This window comes from Xylaria bambusicola (genome assembly GCF_022495145.1).
Source record: "Xylaria bambusicola strain CBS 139988 unplaced genomic scaffold F5B22scaffold_35, whole genome shotgun sequence".
NCBI classification, from domain to species: Eukaryota; Fungi; Ascomycota; class Sordariomycetes; order Xylariales; family Xylariaceae; genus Xylaria; species Xylaria bambusicola.
Genome location: NW_025953588.1, coordinates 295,425 through 312,288, shown reverse-complemented (window position 1 = coordinate 312,288; position 16,864 = coordinate 295,425). Strand labels below are relative to the sequence as shown.

General features: G+C 48.5%; 4 protein-coding genes across 4 annotated transcripts; 1 reads left to right on the top strand and 3 right to left on the bottom strand.

Moving 5' to 3' along the window:
- The first annotated feature begins 1,107 nt into the window (after positions 1-1,107).
- On the top strand, positions 1,108-7,434 carry F5B22DRAFT_615243 (putative regulator of reproduction dopa). Its single transcript, XM_047975524.1, has 6 exons — positions 1,108-1,467; positions 1,529-1,656; positions 1,727-4,137; positions 4,192-4,430; positions 4,482-5,944; positions 5,997-7,434. Exons 1-6 carry the CDS (start codon positions 1,371-1,373, stop codon positions 7,287-7,289), a joined length of 5,631 nt encoding a protein of 1,876 aa, XP_047828833.1. The 5' UTR covers positions 1,108-1,370; the 3' UTR covers positions 7,290-7,434.
- A 209-nt stretch (positions 7,435-7,643) lies between these two features.
- F5B22DRAFT_648648 (uncharacterized protein) lies at positions 7,644-9,629 on the bottom strand (the record flags this gene model as incomplete). The annotated part of the gene is made up of 4 exons (XM_047979046.1): positions 7,644-8,385; positions 8,596-9,151; positions 9,356-9,447; positions 9,601-9,629. 4 exons carry the CDS (start codon positions 9,627-9,629, stop codon positions 7,644-7,646), a joined length of 1,419 nt encoding a protein of 472 aa, XP_047828832.1.
- Positions 9,630-9,957: 328 nt separating this feature from the next.
- On the bottom strand, positions 9,958-12,805 carry F5B22DRAFT_615239 (RNA polymerase I-specific transcription initiation factor RRN3). The gene has a single exon (XM_047975523.1). The coding sequence runs from the start codon at positions 12,379-12,381 to the stop codon at positions 10,282-10,284; it is 2,100 nt and encodes a 699-aa protein (XP_047828831.1). The 5' UTR covers positions 12,382-12,805; the 3' UTR covers positions 9,958-10,281.
- Positions 12,806-13,067: 262 nt separating this feature from the next.
- On the bottom strand, positions 13,068-15,235 carry F5B22DRAFT_615236 (histone-fold-containing protein). The gene is made up of 4 exons (XM_047975522.1): positions 14,544-15,235; positions 14,130-14,240; positions 13,948-14,075; positions 13,068-13,851 (listed from the first exon to the last, which is right to left on the bottom strand). The coding sequence occupies exons 1-4, from the start codon at positions 14,701-14,703 to the stop codon at positions 13,648-13,650; spliced, it is 603 nt and encodes a 200-aa protein (XP_047828830.1). The 5' UTR covers positions 14,704-15,235; the 3' UTR covers positions 13,068-13,647.
- Between the last annotated feature and the right edge of the window lie 1,629 nt (positions 15,236-16,864).

Below are 16,864 nucleotides of genomic sequence, written 5' to 3'. Positions count from 1 at the left end.
TTAATTAAGGTTTTTTTAGTTTTAAGGGGTATAGGGTTTAATTTTATCAATTAGGTTTATTATAAAGTTATATTCGTTTATTATTAAATACGGAATATAATAATAAAGAAAGGTTTAATTTATAAATTATAAATAATAATAATTAAATATAGGTAATATATTTATATAATATTTATTAATAAAAAGAAGGAGCTTAAAATAGTATTACAATTAGGGTTTTAAGGTATAGCTATATTAATGCTATAGATAAAGATTTTAAGCTAAAGAAGAAAGGAAGGAAAGATGAAATTAAAATATATATATACGTAGGGATATATATGGGCTAACAGCTATTATAGGTTATATAACCTTATCGGCACATATTTTACATATCTTTATAATGTCCCTCCATAGTGCGTACAGTATTCCGGCACAGTATATATCTGATATGTTTGTTATATATAGTACATTTCTTTTAACTACGTTTATTTAAGTATTTTTAAATTGTTTAAGCTATTAGTAGTCCCTTTTGCATTGGAAATTTAAAGCTAGCGGTATTATAAAGGTTAACCTAAGGTAATATACGCCCTTTATATCCTTTAGCTTTTAAAAATGTAATTAATTAATTAACCTAATTATTTATTAAGGCTGGCTAATGGCTATAAATTTCTTTACAGAATGGATTATTGTGAAATTGTTATAGATGGTCTTTAAATATATGATAGCCCATATAGGGGTTAACCTTAATATATTTAAATAGGGCTTTATTTATATATAGAAGGTTATTTATATTACGGAACTTCTTTAAGGTTAATAGTTCCGTTTTTTTAGGTATATCTATATATTTTAATTAGCTTTGCGGAGGAATAGACGGGCGAGTTATATTGGAAATAGCTTTAAATTAGTAGTTGAGTAGGTGGTTGAACAGGTGGTTGAACAGGTGGTTGAACAGGTGGTTGAATGGGTGGTTGAATAGGTGGTGTGGGGGGGGGGGGCTGAGTCTGACAGTTTTTTATCAGACCGCCTCGCTAGGCACATACGGTATGTAGGTAGGCTAAAGTCTACCGACTTACCTAGGTGGGTATCTACAGTGAATGGGGTTCCTTAAGTACGCGGTACCGGCTACGCGGTCTAGCGCCTCGATCCTCCTTCTACTTATGTATCTTCACCAGGGTACCTACTGTAGGTATGTACCCAGTAGGTAGGTAGTTACTTACACGTATGTCCCCTGTTGCGTTTCGTCTCTCAGCCTTGACACCTTGAGAGCCGCGAGACAACTTGCGTAGGACGCATTTGCGAAAGGAAAAAGCGATGCGCCTTGACCTATTCTTCAGCTGCCAGCACGACTCCATGTTTCTTCGACCCGTACCACCTTGATACCTGAGCCAGATATGGCGCTCGAGCCCGGTCCTCGACGTTCCATGTCTCCCAACAGCTCTGGGCGCAATACTCCCACCCTACGACAATGGCGGAATCAACTCAGTGCAGGTACGGGATGACCGCAAGCTGACTGCAGTTAGTGTTCATATACTGATGTTCGGCTCCTTAGATGATGACCTCCCCAAAGACAAGCATTACCGAAAATATGCTTCAGGTGTTGAGCGAGCCCTGGCGCTGTTCGATACGGCTTTGGAAGAATGGGCAGATTACATTTCTTTCTTGAGTAGGCTCCTCAAAGTTGGTGCTCTATCCTGTTACATCGCCTTGCGAGCCTGTCGACGGGGCACTGACACCTCTCGTTCTTTAGGCCCTGCAAGCCCGACAAGCGAATATTACAACTATACCTTCGAAAGCACTAGTCGCAAAGCGTCTTTCTCAGTGTCTCAACCCGTCCCTCCCGTCCGGTGTTCACCAAAAGGCCATCGAAGTATATGCATATATCTTTTCCGTTATTGGTGATCATGGACTATCGAGAGATCTGCCGTTATACCTCTCGGGCTTGGCCCCGACCCTTTCGTTTGCTTCCTTGGCGGTTCGAACTCGGTTCCTGGATTTACTTGAGAAACACCTTCTCCAGGTTGAGCCGTTAGCCTTGCGCCCAGCCCTGAAATCTATTATAATGGCACTTCTTCCGGGTCTGGAGGATGAAACAAGTGAAGATTTCGATCGCACTTTGCATCTAGTCGAGAGCTTTAAGGCTGTTATTCGGCCACCTAACAGTCGTCCTCTTACAGAAAAACACTCGACCGGTGACGACTTTTTCTGGCAGTGTTTCTTTCTGGCTGCAATAACGAGCGGAAGCCGGCGTCCAGGTGCGCTAGCATACCTAACCCGAAATTTGCCCCAACTTGGACAACCGCTAAATTCCGAGCCTGGACTTTCATCTAAGAATAGTGAAGAAACGGAGAGCCTCAATTTGACAGCCGCACTGTCGAGTATGGTAACTTCTCCGGAGCCTGGTTTACTCTTGAGATGTTTTGCTGCAGGCCTTAGGGATGAGCAACTCTTGATTCAACGAGGCTTTCTTGATCTTCTCGTAGCCAATTTACCCTTGCATTCCAAAGTGCTTCAAAAACGTGTGAAGCCGGGCGACTTAGAGCTGCTTCTTCGCGCGGCTGCGGGGGTTGTTACGAGGCGAGACATGAGCCTAAATCGGAGACTCTGGGCCTGGTTCCTTGGGCCCGAGCAACCTCCTCAAGACCAAGAAAATGGTCCAGAGTCGCCTACATCCCCAGCCGAGAACTACCATGGATACTTAGCTTCAAGAACAAGCTACTTTGAAGAATTCGGGCTTCAACTGCTGATAGACGCCTTAATGTCCATGATCAAAAGTTCGTCTAATAGTGATGTTGCAGAAAAAGCAAAACCGTATCGAATTTGTCTATCTCTAATGGACAGATGGGAGATCGGTGGTCTTGTTGTACCCGAAATATTCCTCCCTGTCATTATGAGCGTGCGCGATTTCGGATCGAAGACTACAGATAAGGCCGCCTTCAACGAAGTTCTTCGTAGCGCCAGCGTATTTTTTGATGGTGTAGAGAGTGGCCTGATATATGGCGAACTTGCAGAGCTCATAGCTCAAGCTATAGGTCCAGGGAATCTTTTGGTATCGGAGCGTATCGAAAAATTGACGCTTGTTCAATTCATCATGACTCACTTCAACATACGAGAAGAGGAAATGGTCACCCTTCATGCTCCTCTCGTTGCGTTATTCGGCCTTGCAATTGTAGATGTTAGCGGACAACGTGAAGAGTCACAGTCCCCCCTGGAGAGCGAGATCAGTCCTATCATATCCCAGGCACTCGAAATTGTTATGAACATGATTCAACTTGTCCCAGAGCGCACTTTTTCAGTTACCTCACACCAAAACTCACACATATTGAGTGAAACTCCCATTCTAGCTCCCATATCAAACGGTGAATTGATACAGAAGATCAGACGATTCTATGTATCTGAGCAAGGAAATGTGGAGGCTGGTTCTATTCCACTCTCAGCACCAAGAATAGGGGATCTCCTAGTACAGAAAGCTTGTAGCTTAGTCTGCAGCAGCTTTACATCCCCAAATCATCTGGCTGATGTGTCTATACGAAGCCGTCTACTGGTCCTATTGCTATCAAAGACATCGCCCAAAAATGTTCTCGACACAGAAAGGTTGCTCGCTTCAATGCAAGCTCAACTTGCACATTCTCCAATACCTTTTGTCTCCTTTAAATCTGTTCTATCGCTTTCAACACAACTTTACTATAGCGACCTGATCCCAATGCACGCATTATCCGAGTTAGTAGACCCTTTAGTACGTCACGCATGGCGCTTTTTATCAGTTGCAGAGCCAAAATATCATGTCGAAGCTGTGAGGTGTTTGTGGCAACTCCAAACAGCCCTTTCCGTTTCCAATCGTGATATTGAAGCAGCAATAGCAAACATCATGCTAGAGAACGATACGGCTGGGATGCTTGCAGCTCGTGCAGCTGACCCAGGTCGAACCTTTTGTCTTCTGTGGTCTCACACCTTACAAGACAATGCCTCGTATTCCGACCGAAGAGCTCCTAAAACGCCAATGGGAGAGTTCCCAAATCCTCCTCGATTATCTGGTATGGATTACTACGAGCTCATCCTGACGAGACCCCTATTTCTTATGCTCGACGCCCTACTCGATGAGAAAACCCAGCTATTCATGGTGATAAAACACTGGCTTAATAACGTAATTGGCATTGAAAAGTTCGTAAAAATGCTCACACCTAGAGTCTCACGGGTTTGCTAACGTTCTGCTAGACTCTTTTTAGTCTTTGTAACGAAATTTTCGGAACTTCAGTTTCTTCATAACCTTCCGAAGACTATGAGTCATGCCGCATCGAATTCGTCAACCAGCTTTTCCACCGAAGACGAACTTGACCTCGGCTTGTACTATATCCGTGCATTATCTAATGTTCTTCGATGGGCACCAGACGCCCTTTGGGGTGTCTTGGCCACTAGGATCATCGACGCGCCCGGGCAGCGTCTACCAGACATCAGTGAGCTCTTTGCTGAAATAGAAATCATGCAGCTGAACTAACGATTCACAGTCGGCTCTGAAGGTGATGCCTCACTTCAAGAGTTTTTCGTGCACGTTTGCCTGCGTTGCGTGGCGGGGAATAAAATTCCTGAGGATAAAGGAACGCAGATTCGTGCAGCCCAGCTTCACCGCAGTGCCCTTACACTACTGCACCAAATCCTCCTAAACCCTTATGCTGAAGTGCTTTCCTCCCTTAAACTAGAGACAGGCCTAATCGATCGACTTAGTCAGTCACTAGAGCTTCCTGATCCATACATACAAGTTCTTCTATTGGATGTGGTTTTTGCCTCCCTCAGACTCCGGGACGCATCGCCAGCAGAGAAACCAAGTTCCCCGACCGGAGAAAAGCGTGCGTTAACTTATCCGTCAGGCAGTATGCGAGGACCTCCTGCCTCGATAGAACGCATTGCGGAGCATTCATCGCCGCCGCCTTCACTTCTTAAATGCATACAAGCGGGGCTCAGTTCGTCAAATAGCCGTTCTGTCCTAGATAGCTGGGTGGGATTTTTGACCGAAAGTCTACCACTTTATTCAAATACCATATTTCAGGTACTAATTCCTCTGGTCGAGACTCTATGTGGTCAGATTGATCAGACTTTCGATGGCCTCCAAAGGATGTTCAACCAGAGCGGAAGCCCTTCTAGCACGAGTGCCCCCGAATCTACGCTCATATCGCTATTAAACGCGCTCGAACAAGTACTAGCCAAAGCCCATGACCAACTACTCATGGAAGAGTCTAGAGCTCAGGTAGTTAAGAGCCCCGATCATCCACAAGGCTTCTTCGGGAACATGGTGTCCGGTGTTTTCAATTCGGACGCACCGCAGTCCCGCAGTGCCACTGCAAATGATAGACTCACCGTACTCCTTGCGTTCCAAGATGCTGTTCGAATGTGTTTCAAAATTTGGTCCTGGGGTCAAGGCCGCGAGGCAAATCACATTGACACTGACTCAACATCTTCATTTAAATATACATCTCTCCGGATGCGTAACCGCGCAAGACGTTTACTTGAACACGCCTTCACCGCTGAGGCTTTGGAATGCCTCGAGACAGTAATTGATATCTGGCGCTCAGTATTAGAGACATCAAGTATTGCGAAGCAATCCGAAGAAGTTTTCAACCTCCTTCCTGCACTGGACGGTTCTCGTCCCCAGCATACGATCCCAGCTATCTTTAATGCGATATATAGCCGCACGAACCCTAGTGCATTGGAGCCCTCAAGGAAATCGACCATGACTGTGTCATTGCAAGACACGGATTTGGTCATATTTTTGGTCGATTACGCACGATCACTTGAGGATGATGCGATGGACGAAATCTGGCAAGACTGCATGGTTTTCTTAAAAGATCTCCTTGGCAATCCTTTTCCACACAGGCAAACACTACCTAGTCTGCTAGAATTCGCCGCCATACTAGGCGAGAAAGTAGACAACACAAACTTTGGGGAGCAGCGTAAGATGAGGCGAGAACTCGGGGTAAGTTATCTGTCTTTCTTTAGTGTTCTAGAGCCTTACTAACAGCGATTAGGACCTCTTCCTCAGACTCTTGACAGCTCTTTTTACAACAAGACCTTCGTCTTTCGCTGATGGGCTGTCAGGCCCCGACGTAGACGTAGAAAACAAAAACAGGACTCCCTCTGAAAGAGCAGATGACGTTGTTGGTATTCTGTCTAGAATCGTACCGAATCTTCCGAAGATCCTAGTGGAATCGGACCGTGTCTTGAGCGCCGCACAGGCAATATCTACTAGTCTTATCGGGCCAGCTATTCGCTCAAAAAGTTTCCCGGATACTGTTACAAGAACCACATTAACCCTTCTCCGGGAACTTACGAGGCTTCCGAGCAACCAGAAAACCTGGAAGAAGGATGTAAGCGATGCGTTCAATGATCCTAGATTTTTCGCCTCGCCTGCTGCTCTTGTACAGACTGACTGGCTACCACTCCTGAAGCTTTGGACGGTTACGGACAAAGATCGTATGACTGAAATTTTAAGTCGCATCTCATCCCCTACAACAGCAGGAATCGTTTTTGGGGTTGGTGCAACTTCCGCAAGGCTTGAGGCCGACCGCAAAACTCAGCTGAATCTTCGTCGTATCGCAACTTTAATCCTAGCGTGTGAGACGGACACATTCGTACCAGATCTATCAGCAATTCTGGACCGTCTTGTTGAACTTTTGGCGGCAACTGCGACGTCTTCACCCTCGTCGACCACGAGAGCTGACATCTATATGGTACTCCGCGCTATGGTGCTACGGACATCAACCGTCCACTTAGCCCCTATCTGGCCGATTGTCAACTCGGAGCTGCATGCTGCTATCTCGTCTGTCGTGGCCCCTGACAATAGTTCTTCTTCGGATACGTATAGTAATGTGTCCATTCTCCATGCATGCAAGCTGCTAGATGTCTTGGTTGCTGCAGCGCCTGATGATTTTCAGCTGCATGAATGGCTATTTATCACAGATACCATAGATGCCATATACCGCTCGGCTACCTACCAACCAATCGCGTTAGTGGATGAAATATCGGAAGAGCTAGGAAACACCCTCGCCAGCTCAGGGTTGCCTCAGGAGTCTGCCGCGATGATCGCCTCGGGTGGCTCGGGACAGCGGCGACCTCTCTTAGGACCGGGTGGGATCAACGATGAACTCACGGTCGACAGGAGGGATGAGCTTATTGTTAAGATTTTGCGGCCCTTCTTTGGCCAGCTTAGCATTTATGCCTACGAATCCACGTACGCTATGGGCGCGCTGGATGTTGGGGCGTGCATAGAGAGTCTCCTCAAGGACCTGTTTGATGACAAAAGCATCGTTAAGGCATTGTAAGGCGTTATGGGCTTGGGTGACTCAGTGTCAATGTATAACATTAGCCAAAGGACTCCTTTAGAATTATCAACTAAACAAGCAAAAAAGCTATACAACAATGGTATACTTACTACCTTACCTGTACGTTACGAAAGTAGAAACATAGTACAAGTATGCTAGATTACCCATAATGGCTAGATTTGTACCTCACTATTCTATCCTACCGATGCTTCTTTTATATTTTCCTGATACTATATCTTACCATGTAGTTGTAGTAGTAGACTAATGAGATGGGCGTGGATGATCCTTCTCGTTTTCTCATATGTTGATCATCCACGGGGAAAACTTTTTTTTTTTTTTTTTGTTTATTAATCATCAATTCCCTTGGGGACTCAATACCCTCGCACTCATATCCTCTTCTGCCCCTTGGCCTATCCCCATCCCTCTCCCCATCGCCATCCCCATGTTCATTCCCATTCCCATAGCCATCATCCCATCGTAATCATCCTCACCTTCATCGTCATCACCCATTTCCATCATCATCATCATCACATCCATATCGTCCTCCTCCTCATCCAAGTACGCAATCCCCGCACCATCCCAAGACCGCGGCAAAAACCCGACGACCTTCTTCAGCGCGTCCTCGAAGACGCCTCGCTTCACCGCGGCCCCGTAGACTACGCAGCGCACCTTCCCGACGAGCTCGCGCCTGATGTTCTCGAGAACGGCGGCGTTGGTCGCGGTGTCTACGCCGTACAGCGACGCGAGCTCGAACCAGGCTTGCACCGGCGCCAGCTCGGAGTCGGATGGATTGAGCGTGCGCGCTAGACGGCGCAGGTTTGTCAAGGTGAGGGCGCGCGTGGACCAGGCTAGTTGGTGGTCTCCTGCGGCTGTTGGTGATGGGTGAGCGGATGGGGATTCGCTCATGTGCTCGAAGACGGTGTTTGGCGCGCTTTGCAGCGCGAGGGTCGTGGCCATGAGAGTGTGGCCGTTTAGGCCTTTGTTCATGCACATCTCTTCGGGATGTGGCGGCTCTTGTGGGGAGTCGTGATGGTGGTGGTGGTGGTGGTGCTCGAAGCAGGTTTGTGGAATGTGATTCCAGCAGCAATGCTCCAGTCTAGATGTCGGGGTCAGATTGGCGTTCTCAATACGTAGTGTCAGGAGTTGTCCCTCCAGCTTTTTTCTTTTGTTTTTCTCCTTTCTTTGGGTACGATGCGGTACGTTGTGTATCTGGGAAAGCAGATGTGATGGGTACCGGGGGGGGGGGGGGGGGGGTGCGCGAGAGGTAGTGTGAAAGAGAAGAGTCATAAGAAAAGGAGATGCGTACGCTAGAATGAAATTAATCACCCGATCGATCTGGTCCTCCGACAACGTCGACTCCATGGCCGCAACGTCCTCCACACTCGTGCCCACCGTTGACGCGGGAGTGGTGCCACTCACGGTTTCGGTCGCATGCGAATACTTAGCCAGGCTACTGCTCGTCGTGTCGGGCAATGAAGACGAGGGGCGGCTGATCTGGTACGTCGGGGTGCCCAGGTCCTCAGACATGTCGAGAGAGACGGTATAGTTCGGCGCGAGGGACGTTGAAAACGCCATGTTGTTCACCATGATGTTCGTCGATGGAGCCACGTCAACAGCCCCGGCAGCATTTTCCCGACCAGCAAGTTGAGACTTCACGACACCGTTCTGACGTCTCAGAGCCTCAAGCTCCTCCTCGACGCGAGCGATATCGTCGCGCAGTTTCGTAACGTCCTTCTCGAGCTGCTTGGTGTAGTTTGCCTTTCGCTGGCGATGCTGGCGCTGAGCATTCCTGACCTGTTGTCGGCGCGCTTTGGCCTTGGCCTCACTTTGAGGTTCCGTCTGAGGATCATTTTCGCCTTTGTCTTAGATAAAGGGGGGATATTAGTCTCCATTCGTTCGAAAAGAGTGGTATTAGGAAAACCCGATTTGATATCCAACTAGGTACACAGCTATAATGCCCAGTGATAGGCCCCGGTGGCACGTCTTCAATTTGCTTTATCCCTTCCCTTCAGCCATAGCTGATCGATACGTACTGAGGGTTTATTGAAGATAGTTAAAAATTGTACCTGATGGTTGACCTAGTTTGCTCGAGACGAAGGTGAGATTCGAGGCCGCTTGTTGGTCTTTAGAGCGTTTCCAATACCCAGAAAACGATGGTCTAGTTCGAAATAGGGAGTTAGCAAGTTACATCTAGTGAGAAGGATTAGGCTTTGGTCCTTGCAGCTCGTTGAAAAGTCTTCATCAAGCAACTCACAGCCTCCGACATCATGAAAAAGAGGGGGGAAAATATAAGACGCTCCGATCTGCTCACCTTGCCAAGTCAGGCTGTGGATCAGACATTATAATCACTTTTTGCTTGAAACCTATTATCTATCCTCGCTGTAATCTGAGTTATTCAATTGACTGTTATGATTTCAATTGCCGAGACAGCTCAAAAGTTTATTTTTCAATGTTGTGCTCAAAGAAACCCTGTATGTGAACTCTAACTGAAACTGTTGTCAGCCTAGATGGAATCTTTTGAAGATGACGTAAGCTCTAGATAATGAACGCCGGGTCATGCATGGATTGACTGAAGCCTGGCCACTTTTACGGAAGTGACTGCTAGGTATGTAATAATTGCATAGAAGAGTCACGCCGGAAAAAAAATAATACAAAATTGGAGGAATGTTAAACCACAGCTGGGGCACAGCGGGCCAATGTAATGCGAAGATACCTATCGACGCTGATTCGTAGGTGCATGACACTAGGAAATTCGAACTGTGGCGCACTTAAAGAAGACGCAAGAATTCACATACGCTGACTTTTGTAGACCAACAATCGGGTTTTACATAGAACTCAGTACAGAGAAACCAGACCAGTGTGCTTCGTCAAAACATGGTCAATCGTTTTCGTTACATCCCCAACTCCAAGCAAATCCTAGTAGCTAGCCAGCCATTTCCACAAAACGCCTGTAAAACACCACCCAATGCATCATATATCATGACAAAATGTGCTAATCATGTTCTCCTATGCCCTCCTCAGTCGCTGTGTCTTCATCTATTTCTTCATCCTCGTCCAGTTCTTCTTCGTCGCTGTCATCCTCATACTCTGGGTTTAGGCCGGGAATAGGTCGCCATGGCAGGTAATCATCATCAACCCAACGCTTACTCTTCGGTAACTGGTAAGGATCGAATGGGAAATAAGAACCAAGCTGTTGCCAACTCTCGTCATTCACATCGAAGGCTAAGTCTCGTAACCCGCCACCGTTTGAGTAGGCACCAGCAGAGAATTGGGAGAGCCGAAGTCGCTTATTCGATTCAATGAGAGGATAGACGTACATGAACCGGAAGTGATGCGCAAGCTTGGCGAACTGGTCCACGATGACGGGAGAACACACCTTCATAGGATTAAGCACCGAGTAGATATTACGCCTCATGATGTCCTTTATTTCTGGCACCCACTCGATGTCCTGGTCTAAATACGACAGTGGTTCTTCCCGATCAACATCATCCGGGGTAGATCTTATAAGATCCTGCCACCTGAAGCAGAAGACGTACATTAACGCTTGCATTAGTGCATAAAATGGCGCGTACCGACGCACATCAGGGCCCCGACACGATGTTTCATAAACAGCGCGCATTTCGTCTAAATGGTAGCCAAGCACTTCGAAAATATTAACAACGATGTGGCCTGGAACGTGTGCGCCTCTAGCAACAAAACTGGCAAGGTATGCACAAGCCGACTGTCGTAATACAAGGGGGCGTTGAGATTCGAAAGCTATGTTGATACAGGTGCCGCAGAACGCATCGATGAGCCTATCTGATTGTTGGCCGAAGTGAAATATGAGGAATTGAGTATGCCGCGACTTGATAGTGGGAAGGATGAGATTTGAGAATTCAGCCAATAAGTCTTCAAACACATCCATAGCTCCCTGGGAGTGAGGATCTGCAAACATGGGAGTGTAGAGGTCAAACAGGGTATCCAAAATTGCATCCATCTTCTCAATGTTCTCTTTGGCTGTCTTGACGCGATTGTATTCTTCGTCTTCGGACTCTGCGCTAGAGACTGATTCATTGTCACTGTCGTCAGAGTCCTCGTCTTGATCATCGTGTTCCTGGGCGGACTTCAAAGCCATGCCAACCATAGCTGTGAGCTTGTCATCCATGTCGTCGAGATCCATTTGCATCTCCACATCAATTTTGACAAGCCGACTGATGATGAGGTCCATTATATCGTGTCTAAGCCCAGGACTATATTGACGAAGCCGGAGGAGATTATCAACGTAGGCCAAGTGAGTTCGTTTCGGTTCTTCATGGAAAGGATATTTGCTAGCCAAGATGGGCTCGAGCACAGACTCAGCAGCTGGGAATAGGCTCAGAATATAGCGGAGAGCTACGTGAAGCCTCTCTTGTGCGACTTCACGCGGAACCGGAGACCAGCCTTCAACAGCCCATTCCGAAGGCCGAGAACTGGAGAATTTCTCTGCAATCATAGAGAGAACCTGGGTGAGACGAGGCCCTTGAGCGCTGACTAAAGCGGCAAGGAAATGAATATAGATCTTAGCAAACTGGTCATCCCGGCCGAGCCACTGGCACTGGAGAACATTCCTGATCAGGCCATCACACGATCTTCCAAGGCGGGGTGCGAAGGCCGTGAGGGCAATGAAATAGCCCTTGAGCTCTTGGCGCTGCTTTGCCATTGCAACTGGATCGGGAGCATCGTCTTCGTCTTCGTCTCCGTTGTCGTGATACAGCGCTGACTTTCCTTGCAATGTCTGCTTCAAGACATCATAGTCTTCATCATGGCCCTGGGCGTGGTGATCTAAGGCATCTCGAATCTCTCTCCTTATTTCTTCCACAGACCGAGCGCCAACTTCGTGTACTTCGATATTCTCCAGGTCGAACTCTACGCGCGCACGCTTTCTCTGCGGGCTGTGGGGTCCATCCATACTGCTCGCATCATCGCCTTCGCCGTCGTCGTGGTCATCGAGGCCGGCGTCATCCCTTGAGCGTCTGATACCGAGGATTGAGGAGGAAGATTTGAGGATAGGTTTCAGAGAGTGGCCGGTAGGAACCCGTGCAAGCTGCACGGTTGTCAAGGCGGAGGGTGACATCAGCGAGTATACGACAACAGGAACGCGGAAGGCTGTAATGAAACCAGTAGTGCTGTGGCGTTTCAGAATGTCGCCGGGCGATCCAGACTATCCAGAATGTAGTGTAAGGCTGAAGGATGTGTCTGGTCACTAGGACCGTCCCATATCGAGTCTGTTACCAGCTCGCCGACTGTGAAGAAACGCGGTCTATGTAGAACCAGTTGTCTTGCCTTTCAAATGGGAAGAAATGCAGAATCGATGCTGTTGAGACTGAGGGATGTAGAATACTATATCAGTACATGGGCGTAGAAAGAAGGCTTCTGCACAAAATTGTTTTTTTAATCGGGGGTCCTCGAGGTGTCTAATGGCGGGGCAAACGCCAAGCATCTGATTGGCTGGGCACTCTGTACATTGTACAGCATGTACAATGCGGGCGAGTTTAGGCACATGACGATGCCTTAGCCACTGATCTAGAGCTGTAGCGCTGCCTAGCCTCCGTCTGTGATATGCTTCATCACTTGGGTAGATGCCCAGGTACACATGAATGAATGAATGAATGAATGAGCGGAATAGAGAGCGTTTGAATGGGAGAACAAGAGACAGTCGTTGGTAGTTACTGAACATTGATCACGAAGGAATAGGGAGGGATGAAGGATAACCCAAAGAGAGCAAGGCTAAACCAAGTCAACTTAGGTAGAATACATAACATTTATGCAAAGTTCGTGTTAAAAACTACAGCTATATCTGCCTTGAACGGGCTTGTTAAATGAATGCATACACACCAGTCGCTATAGTCAGCTCATTCCCTAGACATCACCAAATTGTATTTGCGGTTATCCACACCTGCGAAAAGCATAGACTTCGGGGTATTGTTTGTGTACATAGCTAGGCTTCAACAATAGGGCCGTGTCTCCTACAATTTGAAGCTATGGTGACTGTCGAAATAACTGTCGATGCCTGGCCTCAGGAGCGATCCCGAGTGCGCAACGACCAAGTGTGAGAAACACCCGATGAGGATCTATCGAAGATGAAAACGAGGGACTCGTTGCTTTTGTCCCCTTTCTTTTCTTCCTCGGCATCCGTGCCGGCCTTTCATATACATATACAAACACGGCTACCGAACTCCAGTCCTCGAGCAAACAAAGGCAGCTTTCCTCGCACAAGAAGACGGCGCCTGGAACGCAGAATGCCTTATTTATACATACTCGAAGAAGATGGAGTATAAGGTGCCTGGAAACCACCGCACCCTTACGCGGAAGCCAAATTGCGAAATCAAATCCGAACCGTTCAATATGTCGCGGGCTCGCCTGCTGCTCCATTATGCCCACCTTGAGCGTACATATAGCTCTCGCCCGACTCGGCGATGCCGCCGGAGGCGTCTCCGCCCTGAAAGCCTGTAGAGCCGACAGCGTTTGATCCGCTAGCCGCGTTTGCTCCATAGCCCTGGCTACCGGGCCTGTTTTGTTGGCTATCGCCCCGGTTGGACTGAGACTATTAACCAGTTCAGTCAGAAAATGATAACTACCGCAGAGAAGATAGGACTTATCAATCTCGCAATCACTGGAGGTAGGATAGTGGAAGCATTACCTCTCTGTATTTCGTCAAATAGATCTTCAGCGCCTCGGCGTAGTTTTCAAATCCTAGTGAGGTCATGGCAAACAGGATGTCCTCGCCATTGACAGTTTTCCTCTTCTCTTGGTGGCATTTTTCGGAGGCTGCGTCTTATCAGCCCAACCTGACGGGAATAGGCGTTGCTCAGGGAAACTCACCTTCACTCGTGATAAATGATATAAATTCACTAACACACTCTTGCATGCACTCTTTGGCCTCCTTTGCTATCTTGGCATTTTCTGGTAATGCTAGCTTCATGATTCGAGCAACTGGCGCGAAATTGCGTATGTTAGCATCGTATACATCGTACTTGTGGGCTTTGGAAGCGCTTCGCGCTTCTGGCAACGGCTCCGGCGAATCGTGAGACATGACGGTAGCTAGGATCATGCGCGCCTATCGTCTGTCTGAAGCTAAAGGCATGGAGCACCAATTGCTGAAGCCGGCCACAAGCTCCGCAGGAAGCGATCCCACTCATGGGCCTGGGTTTGGAGTCGAAGCGTGCAGACAGGACCCAGATACAGACTCGAGACGCACCAAATCAGAGGCAGAGGTTGATGAGGGTCTCAACTCACCATTGGCTATGGGCAACCACCTATCTTGCTCTTTCACTTCGAACTCATAGGCGAGCCCGGCGGCGTGTGGGTCCTGAGGGTCGTTCATTTGTGCTTCATCGTCGGGTGATTGTACACCTGGCTCGACGTCCTTGGGAGGAGATTGGGGGGAATCCGACATATTTGGCTACCTGCAGCGGGTGCTAGCTTATGATAAAAATTTTCGTGAATTGCCAGCTCGCACGCTTGTTACAAGGCGAGAGGTGATGTGTCCTTGCCTCTGACACGTCGCAAATGGTAGGGCTTGCAAAGTGAGCGCGGCTTAGCTGCAGAAAGCTGCGTCAATCCTGCCCTGTCGCGCGGATCTAAGCTGTGGGCTGCCTACACTTCGGTCGAGAATGCTGTCAAGTGAGCCCTGTCGCCAGTTCAGGCTATGACGGAATCTGGGGGGGTAGATGAGGGAGGAGTGTGCAGAGATGCGCGGTAGTGCCCGGGGGGGTGGTCTCGGAGGGGGGTTGGGCTTGGGGCAGTCTGCAGACGTGTGTCTATACGATCGTCTGCCAGACCACACGAGAACGAATGTGAATGGGTGGTGTTGTGCTGATGGATCTGGGTACTTGAAGGTTGTGTGGGATGGCACGGGTAGATTTGGGTACCTAATAGTGCTGGGGCGGACGTCTGGGATGTGGGACTTGGGACTTGGGACTTGGGGACTTTGGGGGGGGGAGAAGGAGGGGGGCGGGGCGCGTCTTTGTGACGACGCCGAGGGTCGCGCTATTACTGTGCCAGACCCGATGTTCTACTGCGTACCGTCTAATACTATAAGATGGAGCTAGGTATAATAGTGCAAATATAAGTACGAGGATACTATAGCCGCAGTTGTAGATGGGATTCTTCGAACACTCCCTTGCTTAGCACGGTACGCTGGAAGAGTCGAGGGCGCGATGGATGGCGGACAAGCTTGTTGCGGGCTGGCTAGCGGCCACGGTACCAGTACTTGTGTGCCTCTACTTCGTAAGTAGGTAGGTAGGTAGGTAGGTAGTCAGCCAAGGCGGGCGCCTGTGGCGGTATATCTTTAATGTAAGTAATGTAAACCGGGGCGACAGATCCTCGAACACCTGCGTGACGATCTAACAATCCGACGATAGCCACTTAGCTACGGGCAGCGCGACAACGCTTCTTCTTCTTCTTCTTCTTCTTCTTCTTCTTCTTCTTCTAAGTCCGACAGGTAGATAGTACGTTGTATCTTTGTTGAGTGCCGGGTTCCAGCAAGCGAGGTTCTGAAATCGGAAGGCCTCGCAGTTAGTTACACAGAGTAAGGCGGGATTGTGGAATGATGGCAGACTTGTCAGCGGCCTTGCCTACACGTGCGCGAAGGGACGTGAGATGGCACGGGTAGCCGGGGACGGACATTGACTGTGACGGTTGGCTGGAGACTGGCATCAGCACTGCAAGGGCTGCAGTTTCGCATCCAGAGCGCGCCGTCGCTGACCTGTGCGCCAATCATGCCCAACGTCGAATGACGAGGTAGGGGAGGGATGGAAGGGATGCCCGCGGCTTGGGAACGTAAAGACTTGGCTTACCGAACTTGGGACGGCTCTAGCCAATGTGGTGGACAAGCGCAGGCTCCTTGGTCCGGAAGCGGGATGCAGGGAGGATGGCCGCGCAGGGAGATCGGGTCGCAAGACGACAAGGTGAGATGGGTGCAATGACGCATGAAACTACGCGACCTAACTCGCTTTCTGGCAGCTATGGTAGCTCTGGCGGGGTTCGCTGTCGGATCTAGAAGCTTTGGATCTTTGGATCTATGGATGGCTGGATGGATGGATAGGTGGATGGATAGATGGACAGATGATGATGCTGGCGATGAGGGATGGGTGGTGATGTGTACGCGCGTGGGGTGCGCGCAGTGCGTGCAAGTACCTAGAAGCGGAAAACAGGTCGGTAGAGGTACCTAATGATAATAATAATAATAACAATAATAATAATGGTAGTTAATGATAATGATAGTAATAATAATAATGATAATAATAGCAGTAGCCACGCGAGGATCTCACTTTACGTTAGAGGTACCGTACTGCAGGGAGGCGGCGAAGTATGTAGGTAGATAGATAGGTAGATAGATGGTCGACACCTACCTAATCTAATACCTGACGTAGCGAGGGAGGTATCTAATGTAAATTGTAAGTCAGGGGCCTGCGATATGTAGGTCTGCATCTCCAGGCTCGGATATTCATTCAACACAGAAACACGCAGGCGTGGAAAAGCCGGCGGTAGGGTGGGGAATAGAAGTTGGTATACCTAGGTAGTAATGTACTTCGTACGTGGAGGGAGGTAGACGG